The 18,344-nt window shown below is 37.9% G+C and overlaps 1 protein-coding gene across 2 annotated transcripts; it reads right to left on the bottom strand.

The window, feature by feature from the left end:
- Positions 1-254: 254 nt before the first annotated feature.
- On the bottom strand, positions 255-15,149 carry LOC108987922 (SURP and G-patch domain-containing protein 1-like protein). Of its 2 annotated transcripts, none has more exons than XM_018960992.2 (9): positions 14,981-15,149; positions 6,004-6,446; positions 4,473-4,599; positions 4,191-4,297; positions 2,937-3,071; positions 1,748-1,882; positions 1,410-1,592; positions 923-1,101; positions 255-631 (listed from the first exon to the last, which is right to left on the bottom strand). In XM_018960992.2, the coding sequence occupies exons 2-9, from the start codon at positions 6,404-6,406 to the stop codon at positions 605-607; spliced, it is 1,296 nt and encodes a 431-aa protein (XP_018816537.1). In that variant the 5' UTR covers positions 6,407-6,446; positions 14,981-15,149; the 3' UTR covers positions 255-604. The 2 variants fall into 2 exon arrangements, with proteins under 2 accessions (XP_018816537.1, XP_035546015.1); XM_035690122.1 differs by having other exon boundaries at positions 6,004-6,470; positions 14,981-15,129.
- Between the last annotated feature and the right edge of the window lie 3,195 nt (positions 15,150-18,344).

Genomic DNA, 18,344 nt, shown 5'->3' with positions numbered 1-18,344 from the left:
TAGGTGGGTGTGATTTTAACTATGCACAAGCTTATCCCATAAGTATAAAAATAAAAATAAAAACTATAGATGCTAGTATCATATTTTGAAAAATGTAAATGATAAAAACTGTCCTCACAAAATGTCAACCATAAAAAAATAATGACTTAGATTTAAGAAATCTTGTTAGTAGAAAAGAAAAGATAACATAGGTGGGTGTGCTTTTTTTAATTTATTTTTTTAATTCGATTAGAAAACGTTCGAAATAAATTGACTAAAGAGGACCACTCTGACTAGAGAAGGCAAGCTGCGCAACCGATGCACCTTTTGCTGCGTTTGTCATGACATAGTTTACACGGTATCAGCAACTTGCTACAATCTTTTGTATATGCAAGAATACTATTTTTGTGAAGAATACCGTCTACGGTATTTCAATCGAATTCACAGTTTGCAAGAGCACAAGCATACTATTTTGATTTGCCAGAATGAAAGCAAATCATTTTTCCTTTACAACGTAAGCATCTAAGTTCACAATATTCATGAAGAGAATAGTGACAAGTAGGCTTCAAATATTCTTCAAGACAATCTTGACAAGCAAGCTTCCAGCCTTCCATAGCGCAGTTTCTCAATAGTATGCTTTCCGAGGATTGTTCTGTAAAGGATACAGCAAAAAGGCAATACAACAACTCATTCGTAAATATGGTTGTAGACATATATTCCGCATGAAAAATGCTAAATGTACTTTAGAAAAATTTACAAAAAACTTACTTCTCCACGTGTCATTTATTGATACGTTGAAAATCATAAAATTTGAAATTCAAAATTTGAATTTTAAAAGAATACTAACAAAATGAGTCTTGTAAGTAAAAGTGTAAGTACGTATAGCACTATTCATTTCACATAATCTACAATGCTGGAGCAAAAAGAGGAATAGAGGTGATACCAGGGGGTTTGGTCTGTAACGATAACCAAGCATCATCCGCTTCTTGTACTGCTCATATATATCATCCTCAGCAGTCACCTCCCCAGGCTCGTGAGCACCAACCCCCAAGTTGTTCATCTTAACATTACTTGCCATAATCGGATCTGCAATACCACTTTTGGAGCTCCCCAGACCCTCACCTGCAGTTCATGCAATGGTTACACAGTTTCTCAGCCAAAAAAAAACCAACCCAGCATCTCGGCAATATTCTGAAGCAACAGTTACATCAAAGAAGCTTCCTAAATCAAAAACTGTGAAGACCTGTCAGCATTTGAGCTGGCATTAACTCAATGCATGGTATACTCCTCGCCAAGTAAAATGGAGAAGATAAAGATTTGGGAAAAAAAAAAAGATGATCAAAATCTATAAATTCAGTGCGTGAGTATGTGCGGCTTGCATGTGTGTGTGTGGAAGAGGGAGAGAGAGAGAGAGAGAGAGAGAGAGAGACCTTCTTTCCAACCCATTTTGGACAAGAGCTTATGCCCCACATTATCAGCCTGAATTTTAGCCTTTTCTGCAGCCTCTCTGGCAGATTTCTGAGCAGCAGCATCATTACAGGAAGCCAAGAATTTCTCGAGCTCTTCTGGTGGGATGTAATCACCCATGTGATGCCCTTTCTTAGCAGGACCTCCTGTACAGAGAGAGAGAGATTCATGGTAAGGGGGAAAAGCAAAGTTACAAGATCAAACCTTGAGATAAAATAGTTGGTCAATTATAATGACTCAAATGAAAATGGATTCAAGGAAACTAAAGCATATTTGGTTATACTGAGGAGCAAATATGGACCTTGAAGAGAAGCGGGTGGAGGCATTTCGTCTTTTGACTGTTTAGGTTGTCTGAATCTCTCTTCCTGTGCAGCCTTCTTCATGTAAAACTCCATCATCATTATAGGATCTGCACCTGTTGGTGCACTAACTTCAGCTACAATAAGAAACACATACGAGTATTGAAGTCAATCAGAAGCCTTCGTAAATTGGATGGTATCTCTAAGCAACATGATAACAAATAAGCAAAATATAAGTATGCCCCAAGAAGGTACTGATGACACACCAAAATATGTACACCCTGTCTAAAAATTGAGGCAAGTAATTTGAATTAAGGGTAGAAGGCATTCTAAAACCCTCACATAAACCTTCACTCTAAAAGAACAGCAAAATCACACTATGTTCCTTAACAATCAAACAATTATTTTAAAAATACCTTGCCACCGGATCAATGTGATACCCCATATGATAAGGATAATGGTAGGTGGTATATGAGATTCCACATTGCTTGGGAATGAGAAGTTCTTGCTCTTTACAAGGTTCCAATGGGGCTCTAAATGTATCATTGACTAGTCAACAACAAGATAAAAGGATTATCCTCGACAATTTCAATTTCTTAGTCCCTTTTCTTTTATATTTTCTGACAAGTAAATGAAGGAAAACCTCATTTCTGTAGGAACTGTAGGAAGTCTCTTAGAATCCCATCACAATTCTTTTTCTCAAAAGATAGTTGGAGCAAGAGGGGTGGGTACACCCAAGAAAAGCATGCAATTAGTAATTGTCTTTGGGAAAACAAAAGGAAAGTTATTAGTTTGGGTTGAGCATATAAGATGCCATTTGGTTGATTATGTAGATCAATCATACTCAACATCTGCTAACACGACTCTTTTTATTTTTTATTTTTTTTTTTGGGGGGGCGGGGCGGGAATAGCTACTTGTACTCTAACATCTCTCAACAATAATTTTGTATGAAACTATTGTGTGTAAAATTTGTGTATTTCGTTCGGAGTCAAATCATATTCATGCCAACTGGTACTAAGACAAAGAAAGAGGAACCAGTAACAAAAATGAGCCAAATACTGAAGACAGAGACCCTAATGTATCAAAGAACCAACTCAAACCAACTGGACAAAAAAAAGTCATAATTACACGTTTCGTCTATTACGCTTTTCCCGTAGAAAACTGAGAGGGAAAATGCTATATATCATTACCTGATCTTCCGGCCGATGTTTGAACTCTCAGATCCTCGGTGGCATCATATAAAGCAGAAGCAGGGGTTTGATAGTGCCTCTGCAAAGACCTTTGGGAAACACTGGTGGATCTAGAAGCTGAAGTGCTTGTAGCACCTAGAAAACAGTAAAAAGAAATAAACATAAAAAACAAGAAGGAACAATATCAGCAACAGTAGAAGCAATGTCATGATGATGAAACAGAAGCAGTAATGATGAAGATGATGATGATAAATTAATAATAACAGTAGTAGGAACAGGAAATATAAATATTAATATAATTAAATAATTAAATAACAATTGGGGGATGAAGCAGTAGCGATTGATTTTCTCTCAGGATCACGAAAAATAATAGGATCCTGATTTTCTCTCAGGATCCTAAACTTTTCCAAGGTGGTAGGCGGTTCTATTTGGCTGACTTTCATTGTTAAAAAAAATTCTAATTAGCAAAAAGTTTTTGTTCTTAACTTTCATTGTTAATGGTCAATTTTTTTTTTTTATTGGCACCGGGTGTCCGAGAACAGCATCCCGACTAATCTTGGGGGTGCACAGACCCTCGGCAAGGAGTTTCCTGAAAGTGCACCTCGGGTAATTCAAGGAAAAAATCTCCCAGTCCGATGACCCCTAGAGATTGTTTGCACCCAAGGGGATTTGAACCTTAGACCTAGGGGGAGCATACCCCCAAGCTCAAGGCCTTTACCACTTAAGCCAACCCCAAGGGGTTAGCTTTATTTTTAACTTTTAACTTAATTTACTCCAACTGTAAATATGCATTCCTGCTTTCCCTATTTCCCCTAAGTGGGGTGGTTTCTTTTGTATACTTCCTATGTACTTGGATTATGCTCCCCTACCCTTCTAATAAAATTCATTAGTTATCAAAAATAGAAACCAAAAGGTTTGATTAAAAATCCCTTTGGTTCAGATATAATTCACCAATATTTTGTTTCAAACATGAAATTATATTTCCCTTAAGCAGGTAGATAGAAAACTTACAAATTGATGAATATGTATATATATATATCACAGTTTTTAGAATTGTTATATAAACTAAAAATTTTAACATGAATAGGAGGTAGAATGAAAATATGCCAATGATTTTAGGGGAAGGGGGGGCACACTCCTCGGTAGCAAGGATACGACTAAATAAAATGCACCAAGTTTGAGGAAAATGTCGCCCGGTACAATTTCCATTTGCAAGAACCACAATTAACACTTAATCAAGATTGAAGTACCAACCATTATGAGATGCTTGAGGTTCCAGAGTCTGTGAAAGGGCCTTTTCCTCTTCAGCCAGCCGATATTCATAGTATTTGTAATCTGCACAACTCTCATCAAACAGAAACCTGCAAAAGAATATATAGCACCGCCTTTATGGAGCATTGGATTCTTGGAGGGGGGGGGTGGTGTTACAAACGCTAACAAGTGGAAAATTACTTGTACACAGAAACACCTCAGATTAAAGGCACAGAGAACATAAGCCAATAAATAGCCTGAGCTCCAATGTAATAAAGAACTTACTTAAAAGGGGTATCTCCAGGGTTTTTTTGACGTGTTATATGCTCTAGTTGCCTTCCATTTTTAGCCACAAAACTTGCTAATTTGTCAGCAACTTTCTTCACTGTAAGATCACTTGGAGAAGGAGGTGCTGCATATCACTTATAAATTGATTAATACCGAGAGCATGAACAAGGGAATGCAAATTACTCTTGTAGCAGGCTTGCCACATTTTCCAAATCTTTCATTGAACATCTCTTTCCACCAATGTTGATAGGTTCTAAAGGTAAAAGCTGCAGTCATGAGACAAGAAAAATTCAAGAATGTTTTGTCCTCTCCATTCATACCACTTCAAGAGTAGAGAGAAATACCCAGATGATTTCCTCAAGATATAATGCATAAAGATACAAACAAAATCTCTTCTATACTCTTTCCATTTCCCTACTTTCATCTCTCTTTCCCATGTAACAGCCAAAGAGGGTGGTAAGGTACCTAATTATGATACACTGTGCATTGGAAAACCATGACTGGACTATAAGGTGCCTTCAAATTAGTAAAAGACGTCAAATGCATCTTTTATTAGAGAAATGATCACAAAAGTTTTTTGATGACGAGGAATCCCAGAGATCGTGCAAATGCAATGTCTTTTACCAGGTTAAACCCTAGACTCATGTAACATGTCCCCATCACACAAATTAGATAAATCATTTGCTTTTCACGGATTCGAACCTTACACCTAAAGGGAGCACACCACCAAGACCAAGGCTTTTACCACTTGAGCCAACCCCTAGGGGTTTGATCACAATAGTTGAGAAATGACAAATAGTGATGAGTGAACTAGGATGGGCAATATCAGTCTTTTCATCATAACTTATATTGTATCATGTAAGAAAATCTTGTTACACCATTAAATAAAGATGGCTGCTTGATGATTAATATAGAAAGGGAGTAGCAAAAACTCACTGAAAAAAAATAAACAAAAAAACCAACCATACACAAAGGGGGTGCAGAGAAAGATAGAAATATGGCAAATGCGCATAAGAGCTACTTAGACTTGAAACATTATGACTGAATAGAAATATGAAGTTGGTAAATGGATTTCTTTTTTTGACAACGAGGAACTATGAAGACTGCAAACGCAACATGTTTTTTACCCGATTAAACCCCGGATCCGTGTCCCCATCACACGAATAAGGTAGATCATCAGCTTTTCACCAATGGGGCGTGAAAAGCTGATGATTTACCTTAGACTTGAAGGAAGCATACCTCCAAGACTAAGGCAAATAAATTTCTTTTTTTTTTTTTTATAAGTAAAGGCAAATAAATTTCTATCCTGCACAGTTTTGAGATATGCAGTACAACTGATTGAATTTGCACTTTTTTAAATATATATATAAACCTAGAGCTAAAAAAGAACCATTGAAACAAAAAGCTAACTGCAAGTAGTGGCAATCTTTCCCTAATTCTGCTCCACATGTAATCAAAATACAAGAGATCTATAGACCGTCCCCAGCAACCCAACCAGATAAACGAACAATTATATAAGCAGTATTACCAACATCCACTTGTCTTGATGAATTCTCAGAGGCATCTTCTTGACCTAATTTCTGGCGTTTCATTGGTGCATCATCTGAAACTTTCCTGGCATCAATTTCATCTTCTTCATCTGCGCCTAACTTAACATGAGGTGCCACAATCTTCGACTTCTGTTTCAAGCTAAAAGCAAGTTTGCCACCTGAAGCAGCTTGGGGGTTCTTGCGTGCATCATTAGTCTTAAAATCCACACTTGTTTTATTAATGGTTGCAGTCAATGGCCCTGATTTAATTTTGATCGGTTTAGACACCTTAAGTTTGTCACTGTTCTCCTTTTCGTTCTCCTTTTCTTGTTGAAGCTGTTTAAACCTCTCCATGAATGAACCATCATTAACAAAGAGGCTAGGAGGCACTCCTTTATCCATTGGAAAAGAACCAAGTATGCCAGGCTGTTATGGCCAATAACTGTTCAACAAACAAGCTTCCAAGCTATTTAGAAAATGTATAGGAACTTTAGGCCTGATCTTTCTCATTTGCAAGTGAGCAGCAGTGCTTAATCAAATAATGATAATATAAACAAATAGGTAAGACAAATAAATAAATAAAAATAAAGAGGTGAAACATGTGCATAAAATAATCCGCATCAATTTTTTGATAGGTAAAATGAAGAAAGCAATCTTGATCACCCAAAATCAACAAGATCTTGGTGAAAAATATGCATGAAATAATCAGTGCAACATCAAATTTGATCACCCAAAATCATCCAGATCTTACATCCAGATCTTAAATCACAACAATCGCAAAATGGATTTTCTACTTTAAAAACAAAATAAAAAGCTTAAAAACAACTATAGAAAAGTCAGGTTCAACAAAATAATGTAGATGAGTGTAGAATGCGTGAACTGAAAACAATAAACAGCTTCAGACAGCCTATACACTACAGCAATCTTCCAAAAACCCAAGGCATAACTACACTCATTTGTCCATAAACCCAATAAAGAATAAAAAGGATACCCAAATTATAAACCACTAAAACACAAAACTCAAAGTTTAAGACAGACTAATTTTAAATTCAGGAAAGAGATGTGATGCATCACCATTCGAGCCTCCATGATTCACTAAGCACAACCTGGCATGTAAAATATATGTTTACAATATTCCAAATAATGAACTACTGCCCTACTATGACATGGAATGGAATGCCCACAATATCCAAATAGCATAAAGATGCAGTTCTAAAACAATCCCGACCAATATACATGTTGTAACTTCAAAACCAAGGTTGGCTTTACCATCGCAACTCTATAGTGTCTGTTCCATCCTACAACCCGTTGCAAACCATTTAAAATTGTTGTGATCTCGAGGGTTAAAGGTTTAACCAAACTCGTATCCAACAATCTGAGGGCTTTTTGATCAATGGTTAGACTCTTAACTATTGATATAAGAGCCGGGGCCAAGTCAAGTTCGAGTCACGAAGGGGGCAACTTATAGACAAGATTAAAATATCTCGGTACAAGAAAAGGGGGCATGGTGTCAAACCATTAAATACTGATAGATGAGTAGAACTTCCAAAAGAGAAATGGCTACGATTAAGGCCCCGTTTGGATACAAGAAGTGTTTCATCTCACCTCACATCATCTCATCTCATCTCATCATTACAACTTTATCAAATTCTATATAAAATATAATAAACAATTTAACTTGTTCAAATCCCAAAACAATAATAATATTAAAAAAATAATATTCTAACAATATTTTATTCAATTTTCAACTTTCATCTCAACTCACTATCCAAACGGCGCCTAAGTCAGCGAGGATAGAGCATGCCGTGGACTTTGGATTTGAAAGCGTGGTAAAAATCTATAATTCTAAAGGTTAAAGGTTTAATCAAACTGGTATTCAATGGTTTGAGTCATTGACACCATGCCTATGCATAGTACGAAGAACTTTTAATCTAGCCTATAGGTCACCCTCTCCATGACTTGAATTTGTGGCATGGTTCATGTTCCTATACAAATTGATTTTTTTTATAAGTGAGAAGCAATTGCATTGATAAAGATAGGCATAGCCCAAATACACCGAAAGTATACATATGGGTATACCAAATTAAGAACTAGAAATTTTTACAAGGAAATCATGGAAGCTGAGACCATTTAACTCTAGAGCAATGGCCACATAAATAAAGTCTTCCATAAATAAACTCCTATACAAATTGTTAAGACCTAATGATTGATCCAAATGCCTAGGATTGTTGGATACTGATTTGTTTAAGGCTATGTTTGGGAATTGAGAGAAGTTGAGAACATCTCATCTCATCTCAAAACTTCTCATAATTTCCTTCACAAACATTACTCAAACACAAAACACTTTCCAATTTCAAGTCTTCAACTTTTTCATCTAACCATTTTTTTTTTTAGGTTAATCAAAAAAATTTTATTCATAGAAATAGGAAAAGCCCAGGTACACAGGTAGTATGCATGAGAAGCACCTAGCTAACAATCGAAAGTAGAAGGTTATGGACACTTAGTCCATTACAAACTATGGCCCCCGCCCATAAGAACAATGACTTAAAGAAGAAAATTTTTCGCTCATCCGTTGTTCTCTCGTGATCTTCAAAGCTTCTAGAATTTCTCTCCCTCAAATAGACCAACACATACAAATAGGAACCATTTGCCAAATGGCCGCCGCCTATGAGTTACCGTGAAGGTCTCTCTAGCTTGCAAGGAAATCCACCAATCTAAGAGGCATGGCCAATGACAACCCGATTCTCGTGAAAAAATCATCCCACATGATCCTAGCCACCTCACAATGTAAAAGCAAATGATCTACTGATTTCCCAAGCTTCTTACACATACAACATCAATCCAGCACAATTACCCAGCATTTCTTCAGATTATCTGTAGTTAGGATCTTGTCCAGTGATGTTGTCCAAACAAAAAAAACCGCTTTTGAATGAGCTTTCGTTTGCCATATACTCTTCCACGGGAACATGGTCATTCCAGGACTCGTTAGAACTTGGTAAAATGATCTAACAGTGAAATTACCTTTCTTGGAATGACTCCAGTGCATCTTATCGCCGGTGCCCCCTGGCATACTTACTGAATACAATGCCGCAAAGAACTCTGTAATAGTCTCCAACTCTCAATCTTGGGCTGCCCTAATGAAATCAATATTCCATTGAGGGGAGCCATTGGAAAAGACCAAAAGACCGGCAATCACTGCATCATTTTCTCTTGCGAGCTCAAAGATAGCAGAGAATGTATCTTGGAGGCTATGGTTACCACACTATTTGTCATACCAAAATTGACACGAGAACCATCGCCCACAACAATATGTTCATGTCCTCGAAAGGTCTCCAAATGTCTCATAATATATTTCCACAACCCCACCCCATGTGTGCCTAGTACTTCATTCAAGCACCATCGTCCCCAAGCCTCTCCAAACTGTGAATCTATAACAGACTTCCATAGGGTCCTCCTTTCGTGTTGGTACCTCTACAACCATTTACCCAATAGGGCTTGATTGAATTTCGTCACGTGGCGAATCTCCAATCCTCCCCCAGAAATTGGAGTACGAACCGTTGACCAATTAACCACATGAAATTTTAACTCTTCCTCCAATCCACTTCACAAGAAATCCCTTTGTAACTTCTCAATGTGGTTAGCTACCATTGTGGGAAGTGGGAACAATGACAAAAAATGAGTGGGTAAGTTTGAAATAGTGTTTTTAATCAAAGTCAACCCACCACCTATCAACAAATATAACCTCTTCCATGAAGCCAATTTGCGCTCTACCTTTTCGACCACGCCATTCCAAATCCTTTCAGATTTAAAGGAAGCACCCAATGGTAAGCCAAGATATTTCAGAGGCAAAGATTATACCTTGCAACCCAAGAGAGAAGCTAAATTCTCCGCTTCATGGACAACCCCCACTGGCACTAATTCCTTTGAAAGGTTAATTCTCAAGTCTAATGTAGCTTCAAACCAAAGGAGTAGAGCTCTCAAAGATTGAATGTGCCCAAGATATGCACCACAAAAGATGAGTGTCATCGGCAAATAGCAAGTGAGAAATGTTAAGATCGTCATTCCCCACCGAAAAACCATAGAGTAGCTCACCGTCCACCAGGCCCTCAATCATCTTACTGAGAGCTTCCATGATAAATAAAAAAAGTATAGGAAAAAGTGGATCCCCCTGTCTCAAGCCACAAGAGGAATTAAAGAATCCCACCAGTGAGCCATTCACCAAGATAGAGAATCGAACTGAAGAGATGCAAAATTCTACCCATTTCTATCATTTTCCCCCAAAGCCACATCTTGCAAGTAGATAAAGTAAGAACTGCCCGTTGACGTGGTCATATGCTTTCTCCATGTCTAATTTGCAAAGCAACTCGGGTTCTCTAGATTTAAGTTGTCCATCCAAAACTTCATTTGCAATAAGGACCGAATCGAGGATTTGCCTACCTTTGAAAAATGCATTTTGTGGCTTCAAAATTAGCTTTTCCACCACCGAACTCAATCTATTCGCTAGCACTTTGGATAGAATCTTATACACCCCATGCACAAGACAAATGGGGCGATAGTCTCTAACATCCGTAGACTCCATTTTTTTGAGAATGAGTGCTAAGAATGTAGCATTAAGATTCTTTTCAAATCTAGCATTAGTATGAAAATTATGAAAGACTTGCATAAGATCTTCCTTAATCACCACCCAACAAGCTTGAAGAAGCCCATGGTAAACCCGTCCGGACCGGGAGCCTTATTAGCCATACCTTTGATTACTTTGCACACTTCCTTTTCTGCAAATGGCCTCTCTAGCCACCTAGCACTCTGCTGATCTATTACTGAAAAAGTTAAACCATCCAGTTTTGGTCGACAGTTGTGCTCTTCAGATAAGAGTTGTTGGTAATACTGCTCGATATGGTTCTTGATTACCATCTAATCCGAAGAAACTGCCCCATCTGCCATCAGCATATTAATAGCATTGTTCCTCCTCTGAGAATTAGCCACCCTATGGAAAAATTTCGTACACTTCCTTGAGCTAGAGCGCCCTTGATTTCTGTCTCTATGAAATCTCCTCCATCAGTGTTATGGCCTCCTCCTCGCCCTCCAGGCCCTGTAGCTCCTCCAAAAGAGAGCGTCTCTGCTGGCGCCTCTGCTGAAGCACATTGCCAAAAACTTGTTCATTCCATTACTTCAGATCCTGTTTCAGCGCTTTAAACTTTTTTGCCATTATGAAACTTGGAGAGCCTTGGAAATTGTAAGAAGTCCACCATTGTCTGACCCTGTCTGCAAAATCGTCAATTTTAAGCCACATATTCTCAAATTTAAAATACCTTCTACCCCTTTGGATGCCTCCACAATCTAAAATGATGGGGAAGTGATCAGGGCATAAATGAGATAATCTTCTTTGAGCTACATCCAGGAAGTGTAACTCTCATTCTGGAATTAACAAAAATCTATCGATCCTCGACCAAGATGAGAATTCTCGGTTGTTGGAACAAGTAAATTGTGCCTCTTGTTAATGGAATGTCCATAAGCTACTGTTCTGAAATGAAATCAGAAAAATCCCTCATAGTAGGAGTGATGTGGGATACACCCGACCTTTCGCTTGAAAAGCGAATTATGTTAAAGTCAACCCCAATGCAACTTGGTAGCTCCCACCAACTAAGAAGTCCCGCCAATTCTTCCCGCAATAGCCTTCTCTCTGAATCAATATTTGGGCCATAAACTCCAGTGAACGCCCATTTGAAGCCGTCTTCTAGATTCACAAAAAAGAATGCCATAGTGAAGTCACCCACACATTCCTCCACCCTTTCCACCACTCTTTTATCAAACATAATTAGGACTCCCCCGGATGCTCCTTTAGATGGCAAGTAAGACCACCTGACATGTTGCCCTCTCCATAAACTGCGGACTAGTTGTCTTGTAATAGCTTCCAACTTGGTCTCCTGTAAACAAATAATATCCCCCTTCCATTGGCAAAATAAGTTTCTAACTTAGATCCGCTTATTAAGTTCATGCAGCTCCCTCACGTTCCATGATATTATTTTTGGCTTCATAGAGCAACTATCTCACCCCTCCCCTTGCAACGCTCCCGGTTAGAGCTCTTTTCTCCACCATCATCTTTCATTGCCCACGTAAGCCTCTTGAGTTCTCTTTCCCTCTTTTTAACCAAATTAAGGGATAGATCGGATTTGGATTGTGCATTCCCGACCTCTATGGCTGTAAGTAAAGCCATAAATTCAGCTTCGAAATCCTCGCATGTAATCCCTACACAATGTTTAATTTCCATCACTTTCTGTATAACCCAACCTGACACGTTGGGATGAAAAGAGTTTAGAGGAATAGGTTCTTCCTCCCCGTCCTTATTAGCCTCAAACAAAACCCAATGTCAATTCGGCCTCCCCCATTTCACCCATTGAATCCGCACTTCCATTAACCACAAATAGTTTTCTTGGCTGAACAGGTTTTTTCCAGCATCCGAATGGTAGACAGCATGGAACGACGGTTGGCAACCAACTCAAAAGGTTCCACCAATGGTTTCTGTGGTTTCCCGCAGTGTTCCAAGACTCTCAGAGCCTCTGTAATCTCTTCGTCTGCAAAACTCGGTGTCGTAGCCTTCTCCGATGCCAGGACCAAAACCTTTGCCGCCATGGTGACAGGAGGCAGCCCAGATAGTGCCAGCGCCTGAGTCTGTGCCACCACGAGATCTGATGGCCCACCCATGTGCTCCGTAGGCACCACTGTGCATATTTGCAGCGGCTCTATTTGTACCGACAGAGATTGGACAGCGTAGGTGCTGCCGAAATCGGAGACAGGAGTTACCGACGCAGAGGGGGGTGTCTCCTCAGGCCAGTGAATCGGAAGTGGGTCCATGGGCCTAGGCATAGAGGGCCTAGACGCAGAAGTGGGTGTCTCCTCAGGCCTCCCACAAGGCTGTGATACGGGCCTAGATGTTGAGCCCTTTTCAAAACTAGGTCCAACTTGTTTTAGCCTCCATTTCATACCCAAGAATTTGATTTGCACCTTTCTAGCCCAACCCAATCTTGGCCTTTTCCTTTGACAGGCTTGAGTGTCTTCCGGCCACCAAGTATTTTAGTATTTAGAAACCGATGGCCTTGGCCCACGCCCACGCCCAAGCCCTTGTCTACTTTGGAGATCAGCTCTTCTATCTCCTTCCTTAGTGATTCCATTTCCTCCTTTAAACTGATAACTTCCTCTTTCAAATTAAACAGAGCCCTCTGCACCTTACTTTACTCTTAACAGACATAGGACAGAGTCTCATTCCCCATTTCGGGTACATCACGTCTGCCGTATTTCTCTGCATTATCGCTTGTATGTTCCCCTGTTATGTACTCCTTTTTGTTTTTTCCACCTTGTTGTAACGCCAAGGGGTGGCTCATACCTCCATGCACTTCCGTCCTTTTCGTTGCACCACCCAACACCGCCTCTACATACGACTTGGTTTGCCTCTCCGTCTCCTTCCCCTCGTCCTCCTCTCTGTCCAGTTGTGGGGCCAAAACTGGAGCCTTCAAAGCATGCCTTGACAGAACATTCTTTAACTCCATAGACAAAACTTTCCAGCCCTTTCCTTCCGTCCCTTCCGGGATCGCTAAAAGACCTCAACCCCCACTACCACCACCATAATCTTTTACTTCCAAGAAACGCCCATAAGCATTAGAACGCCTATAAGCAAACAAAGCTTTGGTTCCACCTAATAAGCTTGTAAGAATCTTTCCTTCCCCCAGAAGGAAAAAAAAAAAAAAAAAATTCCTTTACTGTGTTCGCCAGCCAGCAAGCACTGGCATGGTTGAGCATCATCTCCTTGGTTACCTTCCTACCCCTCTCCGTGATGCAACAATAGTTTCCACCCTCCATTGATAAAATGAATACTTTTGTTTCTATTAAGAGATGTTTAAGGAAGCCCATGTCTATCACAAGACTGTAAAATAAACATAAAGACTAAAGAGGGTTGATTCTGGAGAGGAGTCACCGGAATAGACTTCCCATCGTAGATGTGTACGAAGAGAAAAGTAAGATATTCTACAACACTCACAATAGCTTTTAAATGATCCCATTTTCAAGAAAACTCTTTACAGTAGAAGTTGCCATTGAGAAACTAAAATGTTTGATTATTCTCAGAAGCACCTGAAGGATGCTTGGTACAAAAAATACATCTCCATTTGCTGGGTATGACAAATTTAAGTGCATCATTACCAAATCGTTACAACTTTCCCAAACTTTCAAACAAAACACAAAAAACAATACAACTATTTCAAATTTCAAAATAAAAGTAATATTAAAAAATTATATTAGAACAATTTTTTTAACTTTATAATATTTTTATTCAACTTTTTCTCTTTCCTTTTCCAAAACGCAATAAAACATCTTAACCCTTATATCATAACAAAAATTCAGATCAGGTAGGCAGACTTTTTACTGACTAAAAAAATCAGGTTAGCAGAGATTAACCCCATGATTACTATTCCACTAAATCAGAACTATGAACTCCACCATGTACCCAAAAACCCTTCATTTTTCTTGGTTGAATAGTAATCTGGAAAAAAAAAATATTTTGTATATTATATTTATTAAAAGAAATAAAGAAAATAACAATATTTCGCATCTTCAAACCTTATGGAAAAAACTCAATTCGTCTAAACTACTGGATCGCATTAGGTTTGATAGAATTTAACCATCCTTCATCGTTCAGACATCAAACCAAAATGGCGCACAAATCTCACCCCAAAACAAATTCCAAGCATTTAGGTATTGGAACTGACACCCTGGCAACCACAAATCAATCAAAGTCCTACTAATCAATATGAAATCACTACCCCGAGAAAATCGAACAGAAATCCAAACCAAAATCACAAGCAAACCGATATACGACCACACGTAAATCGACCAGAAATTCAAATTATATCATCACTTCAAAAAAAGTCAAACGGAAACCAGAAAGTAAAGGGTGAAAACAAGCAGTCAACCAAATTGTCTTACCCGACTGCGGCCAAACTCTAAATCTATCGCAGATCGCCGTCCGATCGTCCGGGATGAAAATTGATTTTTATTTTTTTGCCCAAACTTGGATGTCGGAATGGGAATTTGAGACGTAGAAGACGTGTTGGCCCTGCTATTGGGTCGGAAGCGTGGAATGTCTACATTTTCTATCATTTTTCTTTGAATAAAACTATTTTACCTTTCTAATCAACCGCTCCATTTGACCGCTTAATAGGAATTTTATTTTTAAATTTAGTAATTAAAAAAGTAATTTTAAGTGTATTGAGAATTTTTTTTTATTTTTTTAAAATATTTAAATATGTTAAAATTTATAAAAAAAAAATAAGAAAAAAAAAACTCAAATGCACAATCCAACAACTTGAGCGGGCTACTCTAGACGGCAGAGCAATCCGACTCTTTTTCTTTAGATTTTACCTTCTTATTTTGACTGTTGAAGCATTTAATTTTTTTTTACATTTTTTTATTTACCGATTAAGAAATATATTATTAATATATTTATATTTTCTTTATACTTTTTAAAAATATTAAAAAAATATAAATTAAAAAATTAAAAAGAGGAATTTTGCGGACAATTTGCACTCTCGTTCGGGCGGAGGTCGAGATGTGGTATTCGCCCGAAATTTATTTATTTATTTTTTATGTTTTAACTAAAAAAATATAAACAAATTGATATATTTTAACGTAATACATTAGATTATAAAATTATTTTTATTATAAATAGGTCTAACATATTATATAAAGTTATGTTAATTTATAGATTTAATTTTACACAAAAATTATTTTTCCAAATTTCAAAACAATAATAATATTAATTTTTTAATATTTTTATTCAAAATGTTTTTCATTTCTCAAAACTCAATAAAATATCTTAACTTAAATTGTTTTACTACTATTGACAAATCATTTTATCATTCTTGATAGAATTCTCACAATTTTTCATTTCATCTTATTACTGCCAATACCTCGTTTGATTACACAGATGATATGAGAAAGAGTAATGCTAGAGAGAAGCCACTATTAGGAGCATCCATTTTGCACATATGATGTGGCATCATCTAGACCACACATCTCCCCAAATGAGAGTTGAGAATAATCAATTAGAAGCAGCCACGCAGTGAGTGCAAAGTGTGCACTGCTATAGTGGCTTCTCTCTAGCATTACTCTTTGAAATTGAAAAGTGTGTATGAATAGTATTTGGGTGTTTATATTTGATGGGATTGTAACGTCCGTCCTTGTGGCGTGACTTTTTATAAAATGATTTTGGAAAAGACGACGGGAATTACCGTTCGATTTAAAACTTTTTACTTCCATACCCAGGGTGCAAGACTCTACATTATAAAATAAAATATACTTTGCGAATAAAAGAGGTTTATAGCGAAAAATATTAATTTTTACAATAAAAATGCCTCATACATTTAAACTTTCATGCCTAGACTTCTGTGTTCTTCCACATGGGCCGTGTCCGTCCTGACGCATACTTCTCATTCTGTCCCTGTGGGGGGAAGGGGCATATATAAAACTAAAATGAGTCGATGACTCGTAAGCATTACTTCATACAGTTAAAATATAATAACATAGGTTTTCATTCATGCATTCATCATTCTATACATATTGTACGTACATACATACATGCATATGTGCGTTCGTTTGAAAACATCACTGGACAATATTTTTCTTTTGAAAGGAGTTTTCTTTTCGTAAAACGTTCCTCCGTTAGTGCCTTCATTTCTTCAAGAATTCGATGCATTCATGCATTCATACATTCTTCCTTATCAATTTCATTGGCCGGTATACACTATTACGCCCCGTGTATTGGGGTTAGCGGTCTTCCTTTGGACCCGGACTTCGCCCATGGCCACGAGTTGGGAATCTCTTTTCAATCAGGGGCAGCACTGGGTGTACTACCAGTATTACTTACCCAGCATTGCAATCTGCCCATTCATTGGTACTCTTTCCATTCATTCATTTGGCCGTTATGTATTTTCATACATTAAACGTTCAGTCCATTCTTTCAGTTCAGTCCTTTCATTCAGTCCAATCATTTCATTTCAATCATTTTCATTTATCAATTCATTCATAAAAAACGTCATTTAAAAGCATGGGCTTAAACATCATTTTTCAAGGCATCATTTAAAACGTCAGTTAAAGCATCAGTTTAAAACTTGAGGCACAGGCCTCGACATTTCTTTTCGTTTCTTTGAAAATACATACAATAGATTTAAAACATCAGTTCATGGCATTCTTAAAACATCAGTTCATTTTCTTAGAAAATACATACAATAGATACTGCGTATAGTCATCCATTCGCATGCATACAATTAATACTTTTGGGTGTAACAAGGGGCTGCCAAGGAGGAGCTGTACATACTTATACCTTTAAACACTTAGCATGTTTTTCGTTAAAACGTCTTTCGTGTCTTTTCGTAAAGCATCTTAAAGGAAAAGCGTTTCATTTTCCTTTTCATATATTTTAAAAAACTCTAGAGGAGTATGAATGCAATATTTACCTGGACTCTATGCTACTTTCATACCATGCAGTCCATTCTTGTGTGTGTCAGATGAAAACCTACATGCATACACATAACCTTAACGTTATTCTCTATCTAATGCATAAGCAACTTAAACTAAAAATAGAACTATGCTTCACTTGGAACACTCTCTTTCTATCTCGTGCTCTTACATGCCCTTTACTATGCTAAACCCTTAGGGGACCACTTACGATCACTACCTCTTCCAAACTCGACGTTCTACTTCGAGTGCTCATCCCCTAAGGTGATTCACCTTAAGTTTAAGATACTAAGACATTCGTCTTATTTTTTCTATTAACCACATTCTGACACATGATTCAGACCGACGGAATCGCGCATCCCAATCCTAACAATACACCCATCACTGCCTCTATGCAAGTTAGCCCATACTAAATCCTCATTCCCATCCATACAAGCCATACGGCTCTAAGCCAACTTTGAGACTTAAGCACCATGTAACTGTGCTCAGGACAGATTACCCATTACATATGGTGACTCCGTCCGACACATGTGTCTAACCAGATTACACATGTACCTTACCCCTTTATCACTTGAGACCAACATATAACATGTCGATCACCTGTTCGTATAAACAAGCACCATACTCTGATACCAATCTTATCTTAACCCGGTTAGCATGACTCTTCATGCTATCTGTTCCTTTTGAAAGTTCATCCCAACACTTAACACGACAAGACTCCGTTCACAACCATGCCTTACGTCACGTCATATAGCTTGAGACTACTTCCAAGCTACACCCTGACCTTGTCACATCACCTGACATCCCACTATGCCATTCTTACGCCAACTTCTAA

The sequence above is a fragment of the Juglans regia genome, chromosome 5, assembly GCF_001411555.2.
Source record: "Juglans regia cultivar Chandler chromosome 5, Walnut 2.0, whole genome shotgun sequence".
Taxonomy (NCBI): Eukaryota; Viridiplantae; Streptophyta; class Magnoliopsida; order Fagales; family Juglandaceae; genus Juglans; species Juglans regia.
The sequence above is the reverse complement of the archived record's forward strand: the minus strand, read 5'-3'. Positions and strand labels throughout refer to the sequence as shown.